General features: G+C 37.1%; 1 protein-coding gene across 11 annotated transcripts in view; it reads right to left on the reverse strand.

Moving 5' to 3' along the window:
- The window catches only part of ADD1 (adducin 1), a 61007-nt gene that overhangs the window by 11344 nt on the left and 25831 nt on the right, over positions 1–23832 (reverse strand). For 7 of the 11 annotated variants that reach the window (XM_066185253.1, XM_066185260.1, XM_066185256.1 and 4 more), the window contains exons 2-12: positions 18287–18499; positions 16827–16989; positions 15556–15707; positions 12294–12374; positions 11718–11867; positions 10622–10765; positions 10371–10469; positions 9817–9993; positions 7574–7918; positions 4406–4507; positions 2506–2595 (exon numbers count right to left, since the gene is read on the reverse strand). In XM_066185253.1, coding sequence (XP_066041350.1) covers positions 2506–2595; positions 4406–4507; positions 7574–7918; positions 9817–9993; positions 10371–10469; positions 10622–10765; positions 11718–11867; positions 12294–12374; positions 15556–15707; positions 16827–16989; positions 18287–18481 — 1698 coding nt within the window. In that variant the 5' untranslated portion in view covers positions 18482–18499. Of the gene's footprint in view, positions 1–1584; positions 1678–2505; positions 2596–4405; positions 4508–7573; positions 7919–9816; positions 9994–10370; positions 10470–10621; positions 10766–11717; positions 11868–12293; positions 12375–15555; positions 15708–16826; positions 16990–18286; positions 18500–23832 lie in introns of all 11 variants that reach the window. The other 4 variants (XM_066185258.1, XM_066185261.1, XM_066185263.1 and 1 more) reach the window with 2 other exon arrangements.

Consider the following 23832-nt stretch of genomic DNA (forward strand, 5'->3'; position numbering starts at 1 on the left):
AAGGAAATTTCTTTGGTGGTTTTCTTTTGTTGCTGTTATTGTAGGGTTCATTGGATTTTTTGGTTTGGGTGACATTTTTTTAGAAGGAGGTTGTTTGGTTTGGGGTTTGTTTGTTTGTTTTGGTTTTGTTTCTTGTGTTGTTTTTTTTTCCCCAAACAGGAAATTAAGCATTCACATCACAATCCATATTAAAATAATAAAGATTATGAAATAGGTCACTTCTATTTCATAATTAGCCCTGCAATTTACATTGTGATCTAATTTTACACACTATTTCAGGCAGAAAGCACTTTCATGACACCACAAAAAATGAAACAAATAATTTGGACATCTAAACCCTAACAGGATACCACTAGACAAAATCACAATCAGTAGACCATTTGTGGGTTCTCTGCCATCTAGGAAAATGCATGTAAACTGTCTGACTACTTTTATAGAAAAGCTATGTCATTGTTTGACTATAAAACTTGAAATATATCACTGTTAAAAAAACACCTGTGTTGAGTTAATTATCATAAAAGTAATTTTTCACTTTGAAGGTATTATTAAGTGGAAAATAAAAGCCACGCACTGCCTGGAAGAATTTGGCTTTATTTAATTCTTTGTCTTAAATACAGGAATGTTGCTTTATTATTTTTCCTTTCAAAACATGGACAAAACAAACTGCAATGTGAAAATTATGACTATCATATTCTCAGTATGATCCAATTATCTATAACACAAACTGGATCACTACACTTTAGAAAGAGTTCTAAAACCACAAGCTTTCCAACAATGGCACAATTCAAAGTATTCTGGTTTATTTTTCATGTGAAAGCTATTCTGATAATGAGGTGTTTAGGTATGACCTAAAACCAAGATTTAAGAATCTTTTAGGTAAAACACTGGAGCAGAGAAGGCACTGATGCTTATTTACACACTGTGCTTCCACAGTAGGTGTGCTCTAAGAAACATTATTTGCAGTGTGCAGCTGCTCCATTTAGTCAGCCCCAAGGCCTGCCCACTCCAACATGCTCCCACCTCTTGAACTTATTCTGTATTTAACAAATATTATGTAAGCACAGACAGGACTACAAATGTGAAAGCCAATCGATTTTGTACGTGTGTGGCATTACTTAGCAACTCTTGACGCTAACTGCAGGAAGTTTTAAGGAAGCCAGGCATCCAGCACTCTGGGATCAAGAGCTCACGGTGTTTGTCACATACCACACAAAGTATCCTCAGAATTACACTGATGTAATCAGGCCGAGATTAAGCTAACTCTAAACTGATCTCCAATTAGAATAATTCAACACTAACAGCATGCATAAAGAAACCCTCTATATGCAGGACTTGATCAGCACCTTAACATCAAAAGTGTTTCCTCATCAGCCTCTACAGACAAAGATCAAGATCCTTAAGACACTCTTAACAGAGTAAAGTAACTGTTCGCATCAGTGCATATACATAATTTGAAGATCCATCTATTTTCACTTTTTAAAACTTTCTAGCCAAATAATTTCTAACAGAGGAAAAAGGTAAAGGTAAGGAGAGGTTAAATGAAGGGTGAACAACAGTATTTAGAGCAGTATGACAGGGCAGTACCTTTCTAACAGACAGAGATTTAGCGGGACTAAAGGCCTGCTCTGTGAGATCGAGCCCTTCAATAGATTCCGTACAGTCTGAGAGGGGAGCATCCTGCAACAGTAAATTGAGTAAACAGAGCAAACCGAGCCCGGGCTTTACAACATCAACCGAAAGCGTTGTGATGCTTGCTAAAAACATGCAAAGAAACAGTAACTGGTAGATGAAATTGCATATGACAATGAATTGACATGCACACAATATGACACCCAACATGAATAATGCTGTGGTCATGATAAGACTTGCCAATCGTTAAAAAAGTATATCAGAAAATACTTATCTGGGGCAGTTGAAAGCACTTGGATATAAAAAGCTTTATTCAGCTATACAGTATAACTGCACAGCTCTAATTCTTATTTTACTTGAAGCTATGATTTATAGTCTTTTGTATATCCAGATATACTGCTTTTAAGTTTCATTGATGTAATAGCTTTTTTCCCCAAACTGCTCTTCAAATAAAATACTATGAAGCATGAAATCTCATATTTAACACGAAACGCTACCGCCCCACAGTGAGCCCGGCGTGCCCAGTATTAATCCTTCAAGATACATAAACTCAGAAATCAAACAAAAAGCTGTCACAAAGCCCAACTAGTTTTGAACAAGAATCTAACCCATATAAATAAGGTTTCTGAATTTCATGCATTACATTCAGCAAAAAAATCAAGAAGCATCCTCCACAGACATGCTTGGGCTACATGGCTGAAGCCTCTAAATTTCTGACCCTGAGCACTCTTGCAAAGACAATGGCATTACCTCTAAGACTTACCTTATAAACAGTTACTCTCTGCCAATCAAAGAATAATTTCATAGTGATATATTAGGTAAAAGCAGAGGATATTGTAGATCAAGCTAATAGTTTTAGGAATTTAATACTCTCACCTGTACAAGGCTCCTGTCCACAACCACCCCAGAAAGAACCTGTGACTGAGGGCCTGCCGTTTTAATATCTTGCAAATTTTGCTCTCGGATCTGTAAAGGAAAGCAGCAGAATGAACAACAATCACATGAACAACAGAGAAAAGTTGATCACGTTTTTGTGTTTGAAAAAAAGGGGTGAGTGAACCTGCCAACAGGCAACAACAAGTGGTGATTGCTGTGGCCACAGGGCTGTCAAATGAAGCTGAGCTTACAAACACTACTTGAATGTAAATGTGTAGGTTCCTGGCTGTTCCTCACATTTCTCTGAATTTAGTCTTTAAGTACCACAGAAGGTGTTATCCTTTGCTTTTTAGTACTAGGTCATGGTAAAACAGATAACAGACAACTCCAGTTTGTGAAAAGTGAGGAGAAATAGAAATATTACCTCCGTGGTTTCTGTCTATTGTACCTGACCAGTCAGTTGCAGGTCTCTGTCATTAGCCATTAGTTACTGATATGGCACCACAATATCTTCTTATAGAACTTACTGTAAAACACTGCACAAGTTTCCATTTTTGCATCTAGACAGGATCATATCTTCAAAAGGACATATAAATAATTTAACTGCTGATAAACTGACACTGAAGTTCTCAAAAAATCCCTTTTGTTGCATCCTAAATACCACCATTCTTCAATACAGAAGATGGGAACAGAAATCAGATCTTTAAACCTAGGTATTATCTATTTAAATTAGATATCCTTCAGTGGTAAAGAATTCAGAACAACTGACTCAAAATTTATTTCTAAAATATTTTGGTTCTGTTCCAAGATAAATGAAGAAAAGCATGCATCTTAAAAAATCTCTACACTACAACTAAAAAGGACATTCATAAATTCAACTTATAATAAATATATGCATACAAATACACAAACAAGAAGTATTATTAATACTTGGTATCACAGAAAGCACAAGGATCCCCCATCTTTTTCACTTCTTTCTAATTTACTACTCTTCTCATCATTGAGAAAGTATAAAATTTTAAGACTTACTCTCTCAGGCATGTCATTCAAGTTTTTAATAAAGCAATATTTGTGTTTGAAACACAAAGAAACTGCTTGGAAACTTCACTGTATTTCTCTTTTCAGATGGTTATTATTTTACAGCGCCAAGCATTAAGTTCTATCAGCCATATACAAATGATTTTAGATTCCTGTCATAACCCTGCACTCAGCCTTTCTTTGACAGAATGCTAACTCCCATGTTCCATGTGGCCATCAGTTAGAGGTATCAAAACAATCCAGAACAAGTTAAGATACCAGGGTATATTTCACATTGCAAAAGAAATAAAGTGAAAAAACTCTAATCTATCCAGTGCTTTCCTGTTGGTAGACTGGACAAGAAGATCTGAAATTCAAAACCAGGAAAATTAACTGCAAGTTCATTTCAAAAAGATTAACTTGCAGTTCCAAAGACAAAAAAAGAAGTCTGCAACAATCACAGCATATTATAAAACAGTACATTGAAATATGGAGAGAGATCTACAGACTACTTTGTCTAGGCCACAAAGCTTCAACTGGTATTACCAGAACAGGAAAACAGGTCACTGATGTAAAACTATGATCTCAGGGTACAGAATTACTACCATCCAGCCAGGACTGGCTGTTTCAGAGGCACCAGAAACATGTCTAAGAAAAATTAAAGTCTTCACGTAGTGAACAGAAATACCAACTTTTTCCAAGAGGAGTTGAGTACACTTAGGAATTGTTTCATTATTTAGTTATAAAGGGACAGGACAACACCAGAACCACGTTACTGAGCCCCCAAAATGTCATTACAGCAAAGTAAGTTAGTTCATTACAAGTACACAACTTAATTGTGGTGATGACCAAAAAAAGAAGTTATTTTACTGCTATTACAAACCTTGTTCCTCATTTCTTGGACCTCCTTTGGATTGGTGTTCAATGGAACAAACAGATTAGGGACAGCAGAGGTGGCAGTTCTATGTCCATCCTCTTTAGTCCACTGTAACATCAAGAACAGTTGCAGAGTCAGAATTGCTGTAATGGCTACAGACACTCAGAGCAGCAAAGTCACATCACAGTTGATCATGCATCATACAGAGCAGAGAACTGAACCAATGATTGCATTCTTCTATTCATTCCTAAGACTTAGTTGCTTTCTTCTTCAGTAATATGAACTATACCTTCAGATACATTTCTAGAGATCAGAACCATTCTATCAAGTCAAGTTAGCAACAACAACAAAAACAACTAGAGCGCCAGTTAACTTGCAAATAACTTCCACCCAAAACAATGCCATTCCTATGTGCAGTTCAGAGATTATGCAGACTGAGGGGTTTTTAAGCTGGTTTTCTGTGCACTTGACCACACCGACAGATGCAGTGTTTTGTGTTTCTAAAAACCACCTACTTATAAGTAGATATATTAAGACAGGAGAAGGAAAATGCCAATATAATTGCTTATTCTTACGGCCATTTTAATCAGAAATTTTTCAATGAGCTCATACTTGTTTAAAAAGGACACTATTCCTTACCCAAACAGAAGTACAGCAAGATCTAAGGCATGAGCTTTAAGACCCTGTTATTGCCATTTTCATTTTCTGCACTGGGTGTTTTTACAAAATAACATGAGAGAGACAGAGATCATTGATTCAATCCTCTGGTACCCAACAAACATCAAAGCAAACTTAAAAGCATAAGATGACAGAAGTATGAAAAGCAATGTGATGTCACTAACCAGGTTTAGTGAATGATTCTGTACTGTGAAGCAAGAGTGGGCATCACCAAAGTTTTGCATTAAAACAAGCTACTTCAGCAAAATGATGTTACCAGAATTAGTTTCTGCACAAACAAAGAGCTGTACCAGCACAGCAACCTAAAGGAACAGTTTGGTGATGTCAAATATTTTATAACTCATAGCTCAGAAGGTTACAAAAATATCCCAAACACAAGCTTTAAGCGCTTCATGGGTTCTTCATAGAAGGTTGCTTTATTTGATCTGTGCATTTAGTATGGAGTCCTGTTCGATCTGATGCACAACTAACTCTTTATCTTGATATATTTGCTTTGTACAGTGTCCTAATTTCCAATCACTATTACATAGAAAATGCACTGAACAGTAAAGCAAACCTGTTTATAGAGCAAATGCTATGCATTTTTTCCTGAGTAACTTCAAGAAACAATAAGATAGCCAGAAACTGTCAGACTTCAGAAAGCAACAGAATTTTAAAATGTTTTGCAACTGTAAAGTAAAAAATGGAATGAACATGGAGCTGTGAAATACTCACTGATGATTATCTTCTCAGATAAAAACTACTCCAGCTTTTTATTAAAGATAGTTTTTAGTCAAAACATATATATATATATATAAACAACCTCAACATAACAAGCCACTTTTTCTTTAGGTTAATAGAAAGCATAAAAAAATTTAAATACACGAACCCATTACACTGTTTGAAATTATCTATCGCTTCAGTATATCATTAAACAAGACTAGTTTGTGATGAAGAATTTTGCTTCAGTCTTTCACTGATAATTTCAAATATGAAATACTACCTACTTTGTGAGCTGAGGCTGAAAAGCACAAACTGGTCCAAACATATACATAGCTTTAAGCTATGGTAGAACTCTATTTCATCAAGGTAAATCTGCACCACTATAGATCAATATAACAAAACTATATTTCATCAAGGTAAAATGATACTTTAGCTTAGTGACATGTTGATAGTACAAACAACAAATGTATTTATAAATTTCTTAAACCAAAAAGAACACCACAAAAATACCACAGAGAGAGTGCCTGTTTTTTCGGGACTTTCTACATGTTAACACTATGTATTTTAGCATACACATTGCCCAAGGATACTTTTAATAAAAGTATTCAAAATATAGAGAACCCTGAGTGTATTCAGAGGTGTAGCAGAGTTTTGTAGGGATAAATAAAAATTAAGGTGTTCTGGAAAAAAAAATGTGGTGGGTTTTTTTTCAAGAGTGCTAGTTTTATATTTTTAAGACTCACCTGTAACCATATTACCACTACCCATAGTACCACTACCAAAGTATTACTGAACTCCTGTAGCTGAGCTTGAGGTCAACCGTTACAAGAGGTTGTATCCATGCAAATCCCTGCCTTCAGTTTAGTCACTCTGTGTATGCCCAAGAAAATATCAAACCCACAGTTACACACCAACAGCTAACGATGTCCATTTGAAAGCAGTTGATACTTTTGCTTTTCAATTAACATATCTTTTGAGTGCAAAATTTAACTGTAAGCAGCATTGAGAAACAAAAGAAAAGCACCGGTTGCAGAATCTATCGATTAGTGCCTGCTGATGGCCTGAGCTGCACTTTAGTCATGCCGCACCCAGCTGATACTTTAGGAAAGACTTTCCATTTATGGCCATCTACTTACATGCAACACTACATGCAGAAGGCAGCTGGTTGTGAACACTCAGAGGCTTTGGGGTAGACAAAAGTGTAGTAACAAGGACAGGAAAAGGAGCTGAGAAACTAGACAAGAAAAAACTGCTTAAGGGGGGAAAAAAAGATCTAAATACTTTGAAATCAATTCTACCCTCTCATACCTAGAGAAGACTGCAAATACCTTGCAGATTAAGTTGGTATACGTTACAGAAAGTAGAAAATTTTTTATCTCTATACTTGTACAAAAGTACATTGAATTGTTAGTTTCATTTTTAACTGAAACACTTACATGCAGAGAGAATTAGTAGCTCCCTAACATAGCTGTCCTTAATTAAACCATTGAAATGCAGAACCCATTTAGTAAAAACTGTTATTCAATCTGTTTGGTCATTAGCTTGGAAAGACAGAAAAAAACTAAAAACTCCGAAGTCTTAAGCAGTTTCAAGTATTAATAAGCAAGATAATTTTTACAGGTCACATCTAACCAAATACAAATTAAGTGGTTAGTAAAACACATTTAATTTTTTTAATATAAGAAAGAAGGAAATAATTAGGAGAGTTATCTTTTTCTTCCCAAAGCCTCTAAGTGCCAGCCACCCCAAGTTGCTCTACATCATCTAACTATGAACAGTAAGGTAGGCACAGACCAAGCAGTTGGTAATACAGCTTGGCACGCAGACACCGGACGAGAGAGACTGCAGCAAGGGTTTCACGTGATCGTGTGTAATGTTCGTCCACACCTTAGTCTTCGACTTGGGACTGCTGCCATTCTGCCCTTCTTCAGAAGCATCATCCCCTCGGCCAGAGTTCAGCCACCTTGTCTTCTCTCGCTGCTGTTTCTGAAAACTGTGTCTGAGGGGGGAGGAAATGCCTGATTCGCCATCACTAGTAAAGGAGTAACCTGTGACACTAGCTGGGATCTCAACATCGCTGTACTTTTTAGATTTCTCTCTCAGAGCAGGGCATCGATATGGGTAGCCAGTTCTGTAACCCTGGAGAAGGAAAGCAGCAGAATTAGTCTTCTGTATCTCCAAGTTTTTCAACAGACAACTGAAACTTCACTGATACCCTTAACTGTGAAAACCATTCTACAACACCACCTCTTCTTTACATGGCTGCTCACCTGCTATGGTGGGCACAGCCATGTCAAAGGGGATGACACACAGAAGTGAGGCTACATTAGCATCCTTTTCAATCCAAGTAACTTCTGAACCACCAATTTAAATGAGTCACCATTTTTGGTAGCTCAAACATCAAAAACATTGTACTAAGCTTTTATGAAGAATTTGCAGTAGTCCTGCAAAAAGCCACTGAGGTGACTGAAAAGTTCATCAAGAGCAGTGCTACGGGTCTGCCTCTTCTCACAGTTAAGCAAAAAAATTACCACCTGTATTTCAATGTGTTAAACACATTTTAAAAAATCCTTTTGACTGGACTAGGTTTTTTAGGAAGGGAAATAATGTATATTAGTGCTTCCTGGTGTTTTTCATAGAATTTTCAAGTAATTGTTCAAGTCTCAGGAGTTGGATGCAGAACCATGACTTTTCTTTGTACTACATTCCAGCTACTCATTTACATGTTTTTTATAACCGTAATCAAACATTTCAACAGTTTCTCACAATTCTAAATGAAGGGCATAAAGAAGCATCCCTATGATAGGTTGGATAAAAAGATCTTTTCTGTGTTTTTACATCTAGAAATCAACATACGGTATACAAGGAAATACTTAAAGAATGTTACTTTCATGTCCTTATTCACTCCTATCCCTAATCTCACGTTGTTTCACTCTCCCACTTCCTCTGAACTGTATTTTGTTCTACCTTTAACCTTCCCTATTCACACTAGCCTTGTCTGCCCATGCTTTCTTTCATATTATGCTCAGAATTTAACACAGAAAAAGGACATTTAACAGTTTCTTAAAGAAGCTTCCACTAGCAAAATATTTTCAAAATGGCTCAAAGGAAAAGTGTGAATAGCTTAGTTCCCAAAGTATTCAAATTATCTATCTATTCTATGTAAAGAAACATCAGCCCCAACTATGCAGACTTAGCTTTCTATAGAGTTTTCATGCATTAAGCATTGCTGCGACCTTACTTGGGTTCTGCTCCAACTTTTAATCATCAAAATGCATCTTGAGTAATTATCTACCACCTAATATAATTAACTACCCAATACAATATGTGGCTAATCATAATATTAAGGGTCTGTATTGTGTAACTGAAAACTCCTTTCTGTTCCTACATTCCTACTGAGTACAATGCCATTTTTTTTCTGATCCTGCTTTCTGTGTGCAGTAAGAAATGTAAAACTGGATTTCAGTTTTTCTAGGAAATACCAACTGAATCCACCAAAGGTACCAGTCAGATACAAGAAGTCTGCTGTCCCCATCCACATCTTTCCCAATGAAGCTAGATAGTAAATGTTGGTATCTGGTCATTCATTACAGACGGGTTCTTAGCGAAACCATTTTATCTGAAGGCTTTTATTTATTTAAAGCCTGTCTTTTAAACTCTTATAGGGTAGTAGTAGAGTCTTAGTCAAAGTATGCTGGACCTCACACCTAATAAGACATTAATAGTTTTACACATTTTGGGAGGGGATGGGAACAGAGGGGAAAATACAGATTGAGTGCCAGCACACAGATCTGGAAGTGCCAAATCCCACAAGATCTCCTCTGATCTCACCAATAACAATCAGATTATGAATAAGAAGTAAATCTGCTATCTGTACAATCTGTACAAAGGACACCTGATGCTTTTCATGCTGTCTCCAAGTCCTTGGGAAAGAACAGGCTGCAGGCTGTAGAAACTATCCTAACTACATGCAGCTTTAAAAAAATGTATTTTATACATTATCAGATAAAAAAATTAGACAAAAAGGCCTGCCTTACCAGATTATCAAGCATTCGCATAAGAGCTTCGAACTCCTGTTCACCAATCTGCCATTTGGGATGGGATACAGTACCCTCACCTGCTGGAGACTCAGGGGAACGAGACTTGGCTTTATACTTCCCAGGATCAAGGAGCACTAAGTTGTCAGGTCCACCTGCACTGGCCAGCGTACGTACCTTAAAAACAACAGAGTCATCTTGAAGTTTTTTGTGGGGAATGGGGTGAAATCAACCAAAAAAACCTGCTAAAAATTTGGCATAAACCCAGAAGAAATCGACTTCATTTTAAAACTAAATAAATGAATATGTTTGTATAAAAGATGTCTTAAATCTTTGGAAGTATCTGTTTTAATGGACAGCAAATTGATGGTTTCAATACAGTACTGGAATACTGTCAGTGAAACCAAAGTTTTGGATGTGTCCCCACAATACAGTGATATCACACATCGTTGTGTTTAGATCTAAGAGTTGAACCAGTAAAGTATGCAACTATTAATCTGTTTGGAGGTTAATATAGCAGGCTGTATTATTACATAACATATTAAAGCTCTTACTTGTATCTCACAGGCAAGCACTAGGTTATGAATATAGTAGAAAGCCTCCTCAACAGTCTCTCCAACTGATACTAAGCCATGGTTTCTGAGAATAAGGACCTAGAGAAACATTGAAAAAGTTAACAGCTGTACGTCAAGTATTTTCATGCTCGTGATTAAAGAATATTTGCTACTGATTAAAGAACATACTTGCCACACAAACACACTGCCCCCCTCTCCTTTTTTCTTTAATTTTAAATGTAAATACTGACCTTGCTTTTAGGCCCCAAATTTTTCTGAATAACCACCTTTTCTTCATCATCCACTAAAATACCATGGTAGTCATGATAAGCTACTTCCCCTAGGGAAAGTGCTTCAGGTGAAATTGGCAAGAGACCACACTTCATTGCAGAAACCTGAGAAATATTAAAACAACTGATTTAGTTTCTTGCAGCAGAAAAAGTGAAAAAACATAGTGATAAGAATTAAAATAAGAACATATTTTTATGTATTAAATTAATCTATCTCTGCAGGTACATACACACCAGTCTTACACTCCATCTGTACAGCCTCTATTTTTGATAACTTTTGGACTGGATACTAAAGTCACATTGATTTTCGGTCTGTCTCAATATGGCTGTTTTTACACAACAGCAACATCAATATAAAAGGACTCAGGAAAAAAACCCTGAGAAACCACCAAACCCCAAAATCAACTGCATCCTTCATTCCTTCCACTCCACTCAGTTATTTCCCGCTCCTGCACCCATGCCAAAAGAACAACTTTGGTATACAGATACTTCTGCAGCACGATAGGTAAGCTTAAAGAACACTTTTTAGAAGGCTACTCTGTAATTCACAATCTTAGGAATTTGATCATTTATCCTTAGAATGGTTGTATTAATCTGATTAATCAACTTATTTTAAAAAAATCATCAGAATGTGAACACTGAATATCACACTCTCAAAACATTCCAAAGAGGCAGAACTGACTTGTAATCAGTTTTTCCAAAGAGAAATATTGGGAAAGTTTTGAATATTTCAGAAAACCTTGACAAACTCTGCTTTACAAAACCAACAAAATATGCTAAAGCTTTTATGATTCACTGTCAAAAGATCTGGTCTTTTGTGGTAAAGGACACACATGTATGACAAACACATTTTCCAGTGACAGAACTCAATTTACTGTCCAACCATTCAGGTAACAACCCAGTAAGGATGGGCTCTGATTCAAACAGAACCATACTTGAAGGCAGACTAACAGGCTCTCTGCCCTCCAAATAGGAAGCAAATCTACAATTAAGGGGACCCATCTGTTTTCCCTTTGGGAAGGGTGGGGGAACAGGACAAGGCCAGAAGCGAGCTTACCGCTGCCCCTGCTGGTGTGTGGATATGGACAATGCATTTGACATCAGGCCGAGCTGCATAAATTGCTGAGTGCAACGTAAAACCAGCTTGGTTTACTCCCAAGTTAGTGCTTCCACGATCAACCACATCTCCCTGAATATTGATTTTAACCTGGGAATGAAAAGAATTATTTTCATAATCAAGGCTCAAAAAAATCTGATTTAATTCAGCATCTACCACTGAGACTCTATAACCAGCTGTCATCATTCGTATCTGAAATGCCTAAGGTTTCCCTCAACAAGCTGGACTCAAGAGCCAGCAGCTTTCAAGGGCATGAGGTGATTCACTGTCCAAAGGACCTGGCACCTCTTTACAGGGAGATCAACTGGGGGACACGTGGTGGTGAACATGGGCAAAGAAATCTCTCAGATACCTCAGCAGCACCAAAACCAGCCATGTTCAATAACATTGCTCTAAACATATTACACAAGAGTAAAATATTCTCTAGGATAGAATTTAAAGCGACATATATATTCATATCTATATACATACATATATATGAATATTTTACAGCTATGGAAATTAACAATTGCTTACCAGACTAGATGCAGTGACTTCACTATAGAGGAGTCCAAAAGGTACAATAAGGAAGTGCTCTTGCTCAGAATTTACTCTGGCCTAAGGATAAAACAAGAGTAAGAGTTACTAAGAAGGTTTTATTAAAGCATTACAAGAAGACCCCAAACCATTAAAGTTACTTTTACATCCTGATTATGGAATGGGCAAGTATGCCTATAACAGACAATACGACTTTCATGTATGCTACAACAGATAATCAATGCACAGCACTGTTAATTAACTCATGTTAAACAAAACCAGATGGCAGTAACATGTCAGAGTCCTCCAGAATGGTGGAATTTAGTAAACTCTTATATTCTATTATAATGACAACTCACCCACTATGGATAAAATGAACAATACTGACAGAAATGGGGAAGAAAAGTTAATTCTTTCAGTGGAATGAGTTTACACTCCAACTATATTTCTAGCCTAGTTAGACATAAGGTATAAAGTAAAAGGCTGTGAGAAAATACAAAAATTGGCCCACAGATCTAAACCATCTTGATGCTGAGAAGGGTTTCACCACTGATGCTGCTTCCTGCGAGACATCTGTGAGCAGTACAGCACACTTGCAAATTTTCTACCAAGAATCCTGACTTTCACTTATGTTTTTTCTCTCTCATCTCATTCAGACAATCAGGGGTTTATAATATAAAAATAATTTTGGCTTCAAAGCTTCCACATCTTGGGATGTATCTCTTAGAAGCCTGTACAATGAAAAGTACAGGACATCTAAGTAATTAAGGCGTCTTTTGATGGTGAATTATTAGGCTTCCTAAGTTTTACTGGACACACGAGACAACTCTCCACTTTGCTATGGGTCTACCCAGCATTTTGGTAGTTTGTGTTGTGGGTTTGAGTTTTTTGTTGTTCGAATTTTTTTAATTCTAAGTTATTTATGAGTTTTGAATTTCCCTGAGATGCAGCTACTTTACACTGCTCCTGCCTCATGTCTTCTACTACTTGCAACATTAAATACACATATACTTTGCCATAGTTCTGCAGGGAAAAAAAAATTCTAATAAGTAGTTGTACAGTCAGGCAAACGCTTCTAGCACAGATCTAGTTTCCTTTACCACCAGTTGGGAACATGCCACAGCATAAGAGCCTTAAACTGAAGGAGTCTGTTGAAGTAATCTGTACTTTTATGAATCACCAAAGTAGTTCCCCACTACAGAAGTGCAAATGATCAAGAAAAATCACTTATTTATGCAAGATGAAGAACAAATATTATTCAAAATATCCCAAAAGCTAATAAGAAAGCTCAAATCAGAGACAAACAAGCAGCAAGACTCACAAACCACTTTGCTTTAGGATTAGATCCAATTAACAGCTCATGCCCTCAAAGCAAACGAAGACCTGGTGAATGATGTCTACCTTCTGTAAACCTATAATCACAAATTCTGCCTGACCCTGGAGGCAGCCAAGTTTACTCTATATTATTGCACTTGACATGAAAACCCTGGAGGTACCCAAGTGTATTCAACATTATCTTACTTGGCATGAAAGCTCTTGATGTTCTGTAATTCTGCTTCTGCATCAGGACTGCACCAGTCTGAGCAATTCCACATACAGAAACTGTCAGTGATTGAGAAGGATCCAAAAAAAACAATGATACTCCACCCAACTCCCTGATATGTCCAGATGGAAATTGTGAGGGTATGAGAGTATGTGCCATTCTCCTCTAACACACAGGCTTATGACCGTCACAGAAGGCTGTTGTACTTTTTCCCTTACTTCTCAAGTGCACTCGCACAAGCTTTTAACTTGAATGCAATCACCCAGTAATTATAGCATCCACTCACAAAAAAAGTGAAACCTGGAGTCAAACACCAGCACTGCATGAAGTGGTAGCATTCACCACATTCCAAAGGGTTGTGGTACTGCTTAATAAACATAACAACCTTGTTCTATATCAGCTTCTGAAGATAAATTATATCTTTCAGTCATCTTTCAGAACGCTGTTCACTGGAGGAGCTTGTAAAAGATAGTAGAACTATGACTTGGGACTGCTGCTGACAAACCAAGAGCTTTCCAGTTCCTCTACCATTCAAAAGTGACTAAAAAACTTTCAGAATCTCATTTTCCAAGTGCTTTGACTGTCTTCCACCTCAACTGGTATGTTCCTTGTACTCCTCCCCAAAGAAAGCAACCTTGAGGCATTCCACCCCAGTCACACGCTCTTGCCTCAACGCCTTCCCTTGACATGCTGCTCTTCCTTACATTTATCTTATACCTAAATGTACAACCATTCCCAGGGCTGAACTTTACACTTAAAAGCCATCTCCAAATCTGCTTGCCAAGTAATCTTTTCATTGCATTAATGTCCCTTCTACAAAATCAATTCTCCTGTCACGTATGAAAAATCTGGGGGTGGCACAGAGCTGTTTACAAGAACCATTATGTTGGATATGCTCCCTTACAAAAGGAACCGAACGATCTAACCAATATTGTCTTGATCCTATGCCTACACACATCATTTATCATCTTCATCTGTTCACACATAATATGCCTTGAATTCTCGAAAAGCAGCAAAAATAATATTACCATATTTCATTCCAACTGTAACTAGAAAAGCTGAAAATACATAAAGGACAATCTCTATTATGTAGAATAAAAAACAATTCAGCTCTGTTAGGACAACAATTGACAGGGCTGCACATCACAGCTGTGACTTTACTCATGAGACTCATGTTGATCATTCTTCTGATGTATAAAACCTCCTTGATTTGACCCCCTTGTCATTATTTTTATGGATGCCAATGATTACTCAGTCCCAAGGAAAATTGTTGGCACGCTTCATTAAGCGGAGAAGCTCACTCCTGTTCAGAAATACTATGGCTTCTTTCTCAGAAAGGCTGGTACCTGAATTGTAAAATTCAACTGAATGACTAAGAAGATATTGTAGTACTTCGCAAAAAAAGCAAGAAAACTAAGAAATGACCTTGTAGAATACTAAATATAATTATTCAAAGCATTTGAGACACTAAAAGACTGAGTCTTTCAGCAATCTGTATTTCATCCCAAGAATTCTCATGTACACTCTCTCAAGACTCCATTCAGATTGTGGTAGCTGACATCCAAGCTGAGATGCAATGACAAATCTCTTCACTATTACACTGCTTTCAATACCACTTTGCTCTCTCAAACACAAAGAGAAAATGACAGATAGGGGAGGGAAAGAGTTCTCTTGTATGTTAAGACAATTGGTTCAGTTATCTGTTGATTCAATACTCACTGTTATATGATTGTAAATAAGCTGAGACCAGCCAAAGAGATCTGCTAATCTGTAGAAAGCTGCCAATTTGCATCGTAACAACTTCTCCCCTTTTTCATAAGCAATGGAGTCCGACCCTCTCAGATCATTCACTGGTGTTACCATGCCAAGACCTGAGGAGGAGAAGGGGGAAAAAAAGCACAAGGTGGGTTGAGTTCAGTATCAGTTCAAACCTAGCAACATTCACCACTAATACATGGGTTGTTCTTACTGGTTTACATGAACACATTAACCTAAGAAATGGACAGCAAATTTTCATTCCTATAATGAAATAACTTATCTTACACAAATATAATGACAATCTTGAGAGAGGTTATTCAGCTTTGGTAGACTCAGCATTCATTTCCTTCCCTACTATAAATTAGGGCTAACATGACAGTGTATTCCTAGGGAAAATATTTTTTTCCTCTTTCAAACTAATGCCTGTTTGCAAAATACATCATCATTGTGAAAAGAAAAACAATCCCAAATATTCCACATTTTGTGATACGCATTCCTGACAAGGTGAATTACACACCTAAAAAGATGCACACAGGTTCATTTAAGAAAAATTAAGTACAAGCTAGAGCGAGGAAGATTATGGTAAATAATACAAATACTGTAACTCTAGTTATAGTGCAATTAGAAATGTGGTTAAAAATAACTGAAAAAGCAGAACCAGGCCATGCTATAGTCACAACTAGAGATTTCTTTTGGAGCTCAGGCAAGGATTTATTTTATCTTAACACAAAACCTGTGTGTACATGCATTCACACATTTTGGGTTTTTTCCTGCTTTGTTTTGCTTGCTGATGTTTCTTGTCTAAAGCTTCACTTCACAGGAGAAAGCTACAAACAGTATTTCAATGGCAAAAATAATTAGTTTCTAAAGACCTTCACTGTTACCAGACTACTAATGAGTGTTTGATTTTCCTGAAGACAAACCATGTCGTAATTAGCAGTATTTAAATATTTTAAAAATTTTAATGGCACAGACTTATCAGGCTTATTTTTTATTTTAGATACCATCCTTGAAATAACTTTTGATATAAACTATATGCATGAATCACATCGCATACCACTGTGGCATTTAGAAACTAATCAATTCATTTCATGTATTCAGTGTTTGTGTGAGCAGAACAGGATAGCATTTGAACTTCACAGTACTCTATTTCATTCACACTGCCTTCATTTTAAGCCTTTCAAGAAAAGAAAAAGAAGGAATTCAGCTCTGATCGCTGAAGGTGCACTCACTCATGTTTAACGCAGCCATTCCGCCCTGAGGTGCTGCAGGGTAGACATTTGGTACGTGTGTTGTCATGAAATCTGCAATCTGCTGTAAAGCCAATAAACCTGTTGGGTTCTTCCCCTTCTTAAACTGCTCCTGGATCATGGATTCCAGTTCTTCACAGAAGGCCTAGTAACAAGACATTGCATGTTGTAATGTATGTTTAAATGAACTTCAGCCTTGCATACACAGCTTCTTTCTTGCACTTCAATGGAGTCATGCTACATCCCTTCTGAAAAACACCTCAAGGGATAACTACTGGGTGCATACTGTAACTTCAAAACATAGCTCTCTGGAGCTCCAATGATCTGAGTCACCTGGGAGGTTTTTTATGGAAATTCCAGCATTCTCTTTTCAAGTAACACCAAAAGTCTTTGAGCCTCACTAGTATGAATTTCTGGAAGGAGGAGAATGTACAATCGACTTTAACACAAAATGTGAAAGGAAAAGTATCAGAACCAGAAAAGAAAATTTGTCACTCTGGCTCACAGGGAACTGAGAGCCAAGAAGGCATCCAGGAACACAGAAAACAATGAACATTAAATTTTTAAAACCTGTTTAGACTAGGGGTTGTTTACATTTTCCAGGGTTTTTGTTTTGTTTGTTTCTTTATTTTTTAAAATATATTTTAACCTGGAAAGAAGAAAACAAGAGTTTTAATGCTCCTGCCTTTTACAAGAACACTGGAATTTGTACTGCAAGAGAAGTACTGCAGTCATTAAGTCATTACATTTTTATTAAGCAATTTATTAATATTTTCATGAACCAATGGGTTGACTTAATAGGAAAACTGTGAATGCACCACCACATCCCTATTCCAAGTGAAGTTATGTCACGTGATGTTTTGTATCTAAAGTCACCCACTAGTTATTACAAAAGGAACAAATGTCATGAGGCAAAGTTTGTTCGTGTACTATCTCCCCAAAGGAACATCTTCAATATTAAATGTCAATCATTCATACTTCATTACTGTGCACCTTTTCAGAAAGATTATAAAAATATTTCATAAGGCCAAATCCCAAAAGAAAAACTGAGTACAGGACAGACGTGCCTTGTATGAGCTACTCTTAAGAGATTTACATTTAAATAAATACATGAAACCAGTGGAAAAATGCTTTAAAAGGACTAGATGGAAAATATGAAAAAAAGGTTGATGATTATATAGAGATAATCATCTGTATATGATTATGATCAGCATGTAAAATATGATCATCATGTAAATTCTGAAAGCCAGACTGTAGAGCTGCTTTGTGAGTAGACTATAAAAATTCAAACAGATAGAATGAGGAAAAAAAAATCAGGAAAGGCCAATAAGAAAAAAGATCAAATGTATCTAAGATACCACAAAATTCTCCAATTCCGTACACATAATGAAAACAAAGATAATAAATTTGTCACTTTAAAGTTGAAGCATTTCTTTTCTTACTGGGCTTTGAAGAATCATGGAGACCCTCTTCTTCTGTTCCATCATGTTAAAATCCTGGCGAAGGTCAGGTGCCATATTTCTCTCTCTCAAATATTCTGGGTTATTTTCATCAACTCGATCAAAATACCTCTCTTTATGAGGGGCTGTTGTTGGAGGTGGTGAAGTCACCACCCCCACACCAGAATCACCATTCATAGCACAGTTTTAAGGAACCTATGAAGAAGCACAGAGAAAAAGAATAAATAAGTCAAGCAAGGAAATAATTATGAAATTCATACGTGTTTCTACCTTCAAAGTAATAGCTCAAATCCATTTAAAATTAGCATGTCTTCCCAAATGAGAAACCATGTTTGTGCAACTAGATACCAGTATTCTAGAGTAGGAAAAGGGATTTTAATGTACAAGATCAGAAAAGCAGGCTAACATATATGAGAAGTCCAATATGCTATACAAATTCATGCAGCACAAAACTAATATGAGAGCTCCCACGTAAAATGGGGAAAAAAAAAATCCTTAAGCTGTCTGGCCAGATTGGTTTTTAGAAGCATGGAAGTTCTTCAAACTGTCTCAGAGACAATGACAGAAGTTCCAGACACGAGGTCTAAACTGATCGGTTTGGGGCTTTTGCCTTTTAATCTTTTCTTAAAATGTTAAAGCAGACATAAAAAAAAGAATATTGCATAAATCAGAAATTAAATCATCACTGCAATTAGTATATTACAAATGTTCATTATTACGAAGAATCAGCTCCACCAAAACATGCTTGGGCTGCCAACACATTCCTGGATACAAACTCAGAAATCTTGACTTTGCAACCCAAAGTGTTCTTTTCACGTCTATTTTAGGTCCATTCAATAACATGCACATCACTACATTAGCATGTGGTTTTTGGAATCTGGAAAGCACAGACACACACAGCCCCCACTCCCTGGCCAGGGTTCCTTTCAGTTTTACATGTTGTAGTCAGCAACTGCCTGTATCTACCAGAAAGGCTGAAAGCTCAGCCAGTATTGCTCATACACACCTCCTTCCACTCACAACAATTCCTTTGTGTAACATCATCTCGGTTTTCTGGGCACAGTATTACAACCCTCATTCCAAAATCCTTCTCAGAAGAATTTTGAAGCCTTCCACTGACAAAAAGACAGTTCAATAAAGCCACCCTCGCAACACTTCGAGATTTATGTCTCCAATTCCTGGTCACCTGATGTATCAAGTTACCACTACGTGGAAAAGACTATTCAGAAAAGACTTCATGTAAGTAATCATTAATCATCTACACATAAAATTAGAAAGGTTTTATATATGCCTCTTTTCTTTTGCCATTTTTAGATTTTTGTTAGGGACTTATCTTAAACTGTGTCTAATTTGCTTAGTAATTTATTTGCATGCTTATTAGCTAAAACCACTTCAGATGTGGATGCATACAGCAAAGGCAAGTTTACATAAATTTTGAAATGCAGATTATGTTAAACAAAATCATTGAGATGAAGAAAATGATCTACTTCAAGGCTCCAGAATTAGCAGATTTCATCCTCTCTAATTCTTACATTAGGAAAGAAGTTCCAAAATTCTACTTGTTTCTTATATCAGAATGAAAAAACCACTGAACTGAGACAGCTGAACACAATAAGCAAAATAAAGTATTTTCCTTGACTCTGCAGAACAGGATATTATTATGAAAATCTATGTTAGCACTTAAACACTCAATGATTTCCACCCACTGAGTTTCTAAATAAACACACAAAGACACCTCTGCAGTGTTTAAAATACTTCATTTTAAAGTTTAGACTTTAAACATCATGGTTGATTGTTTTCTTCTCTAAAGCTCATATGTACATCTTTATTATCTAAATTGCTCACTTTCCTTCACCCACAGAGAAATACAGGGTACAGCAAGGAGAAATAATGCTTTTATCCACAAGGGAAACCTTTTAAGGCATTAGACCTAGGAAATTTAACCAAGTGAAATTACAGCAAATAGACAACCCTCCTCTGGCAGCTTCAGATGCCTAATACACTCCTAAGTTCTCTTCCTCCCCACAACCTCCAGCCTGCATCATCTGCTACTTCCTTCCTTGAAAATGCTTTTGGATGGCCTTCTAACACTTTTTCCAAGCTCCTGAGCTCTATCAGCCAGCCTCCTGAGCTCTGCACCCAGGGCTTTGTTGAAAAAACAGCAATTTCCAGACCCAGATGTGCCTTACTCTCTCACAGTAACAGCTCACTTGGCCCAGTCGAAGTCTGAACTTCACCGGCCGCTGCTTATAAAAACAAATCAGGGAGTTCAGGAACAGCACAACTGCAAGTGCAGACAACTGGAACCACTCTAGTAGTTCAGTTTATACTGCACTCTGCTGAGCACAGCCACAAATGTGTCTTTTCTGAAAAGCAAAGCAGAAGAAAACTAGGAAGTTTGAGCTTACCACCAGCAGAGAACAGCCTGCCCCTGCCTGCTCAGGCATTTGATGTTCAGGCTATGTTTAAGTGTCATGTTGTTTGTGTATGCACAATCTTATTTAAATTAAACTGTACACACATCTGCAAATGTAATTTTGCATTTAATTATTTACACTAATTCCATCTTACTTGCAGAGCACCAAAACCTATTTCCAAATGAATGACACACATAATTACTTCACTGTTTCCTACTCACACTGGAGAGAAGCTGGTCCCTGACAGCCCACAAGAGCAATATTCAAATGGGATCACAGTGTCTTGCCAAAGTTGCATTATTCCTCCAAACAAGTACACAATGGCATTCAAGGTCTTGGGAAGCTATTACTTCATCACTATGTAGGGGCAATAATTTCACGTTCAGTGATGATTTTATATCTAAGCTTAAATATCTGTTTCACAGCTCAGTTTTGCAGACACCCAAAATTAATGGCATCCCCCTGCAAGGTATAATAATTATTTGTTTAAACACAACTGCATTAGTAACTGTTTTAATGGCTGTCAGCTACTGATGTGAAAGGGATCAACTTTCAAACTAGAAGCAGACATGCTTGACAACACTTTGCAAAGCCACTGAAATTTTTTTATGAGTTTCCTTGAAAACCCTTTGGGAGGAAGGCATGATGAACTCTCCAGTAAAAGCTTCAGTAATATGAACACCAATAAATAAATAAAAGGAATCTGAACACACCATGGGGAACGGCCAGTGATTCTATAAACTGCAAGGTCACACTGAAAATCACAACAGTCTGCCCAGGCAGTTAAAAACACACATTAGAAAAAAAAAAAAAAAATTAAGACTGTCGTCACACCCACAAGACTTCAGTGCAGACAGTTTCTTTCTGATGTAGCGCAGTACAGCCCCCCAGTAAGATAAGCTATAATGCCAAGGGACTTTCTGCCATGATAACTGTTTCTAGGCAAGAGCCTGCTCTAACACAACTGTGTCAGAAAAAGCCACACCCTTAACTGAAAAAGCCAGGGCTGGAAACTGTAAGTGCACAGAAAACCTTCTGCCAGAAGCAGCTGCTGTCAAATACAGACAGACAGAGGGAATAGCATCTATTACTATGGGAAGCAAAGGAAAATAAATAGCTGTGATAAAATCCAAACAGCACCTTACAGTAACAAGCAGCTACAGCCATTTTTTTAATACCTATGTACACACAAACACTGTGGTGGTCGATGGCCCAGCACATCAAACGAGGGCCAGCAGCCAACTCACAGCACAAGGTTTTTATTGCGGGGGTGCGGACATGTGAGCAACTGCTAGAAACAGGTTGGTTGTGAATTACTTTTAGAAAATCAGGTTTATAAAATTTATAGCTCATTTACAGGTACTGAGCACTGTTCACAAAAGCCATTCTGAAATTGAAATCAGTATTTCAGGTTACTTTTATTATTCAAAATCCCCTTCCTCCCCATTCTTCTCTAACCCAATGGTTTCATTAAAGAATTCACCAAAGAGAAATGTTACAGGGTTATTCTACAGAATTTAGTTTAAACAAAAGAATAAAGTTTTAGAACAGAGAGACTATAAAATTTTTCACATTTGCATCCACAAAGAAGAAAAATCTTATTTTTTAAAGCAACTTGCATTCCTCAGTGTTCAGATGATGCACATATAGTCAAAGGAATTTGAACACCTACGACCAAATAACATTCAACAAGAATCTACAATAAACTAAGGATATATAAAACCCTCACCCTTAAATCTGAAAAATTATATAATTAAAAACCTTAAAATTGATTTGTTGGGATCTTATTGCAGATAACAAACTGATTTAAAACTTTAATACTAAACTCATTCTGAGACGTAAAATTTGGGACAGATGTAGGTATTTACATCCCTGATAGCTCATAGGTCCAGTGTTTCTAACCAAACCATCATAATAAATATTATCTGAACACTGGGAGGATTTGAAATGTCGCACAGTGTGTACACTAGCAGGGACCAGCTAACTACACTTCTTGGGGAAAAAAAAAAAAAAAGAGTCTTGAAATCATGTAAATGTTGGTTTTGTTTTGTAATAAGTTGTAGTGGATTTTTTTTTTTGCTGCTCCACACCCTGAGGAAATTGTTTTTACTAGGGCTGCAATCAATGGAATTTGAACTAAAGGCTCCCTGCCACCAAAGGCCTGAGCTCAGCTCTCCACAGTAACACAGCTTTAAGTCTGCTGAGGCCAAGTCAGAATAAAAATACACTCTCAGAAGCTGGAAGAAGGTCGTGACAAGGTGACATGGGAACAAAAAAGACTTCTAAAATATTGAAAATACACTGCCACTTCACAAGACAGCACATGCAATGGGGTTTGTATTAAGTTTAGGAGAACTATCTGACCAAAACTTTACAAAAGCAAGTTATTTCAGACAAAAAAAAACCAAAAAAAACCACCAACACCCCCCCCCAAAAAAAAAAAACAAAAAACAAAAAACAAAAAAAACAAAAAAAAAAAACCAAAAAAAAAAACCAAAAAACAAAAACCAAAAAACAAAAAAAAAACCAAACCCAAAACAAACCAAAAACCCCAAGCCTGCTCTCTTCCTGGTAGCTTACACTTTGTTTGTACAAAACAACACGCAAGCAGAACACCTGTATGGGACCTTGTGCCAAATCTGCAAATTAAATGAGCAGCAACCTCTCAACTGCCCTTTCATTCCCAGGCACCAGCAACAAAAATCCGGGGCACTCAGTTCCAGCATATGTTGCTTTTGAGACCTGACAATGATATTGTAATTTGCTTTGTATTCGTTTTTTTCTGACAGTTCTTTCAAAAACCAATCTCAGCTCACACCAGAACTATGCCACTAGGTCTAACAGAGGTGAAAACAGATTTGACAAGAAGTTACTGGAGAAGGGACAAGGGGGTAGCAAAACAAAACAAGTAATTTTCTTTCCTGTTGTGCAATCAGCAGACTTTGAGGAGTAAAAGTTACTTTAAAAACTCATGCAAGTGACAGGTCAGGCAGTGTGCAGGTGGAAGGAGGGAACCCACCTCTGTCTTGGATGCAAACGCAACAGGACCAGGAAAAAAACCACTGAAGAGTCATTTTTCTAGCCCAGGAAAGAGTCGGGGGAGTGCAGAGA

Source organism: Chamaea fasciata, unplaced genomic scaffold (genome assembly GCF_029207755.1).
Source record: "Chamaea fasciata isolate MVZ Bird 193981 ecotype frontalis unplaced genomic scaffold, bChaFas1.0.hap1 SCAF_6, whole genome shotgun sequence".
Classification (NCBI taxonomy): Eukaryota; Metazoa; Chordata; class Aves; order Passeriformes; family Sylviidae; genus Chamaea; species Chamaea fasciata.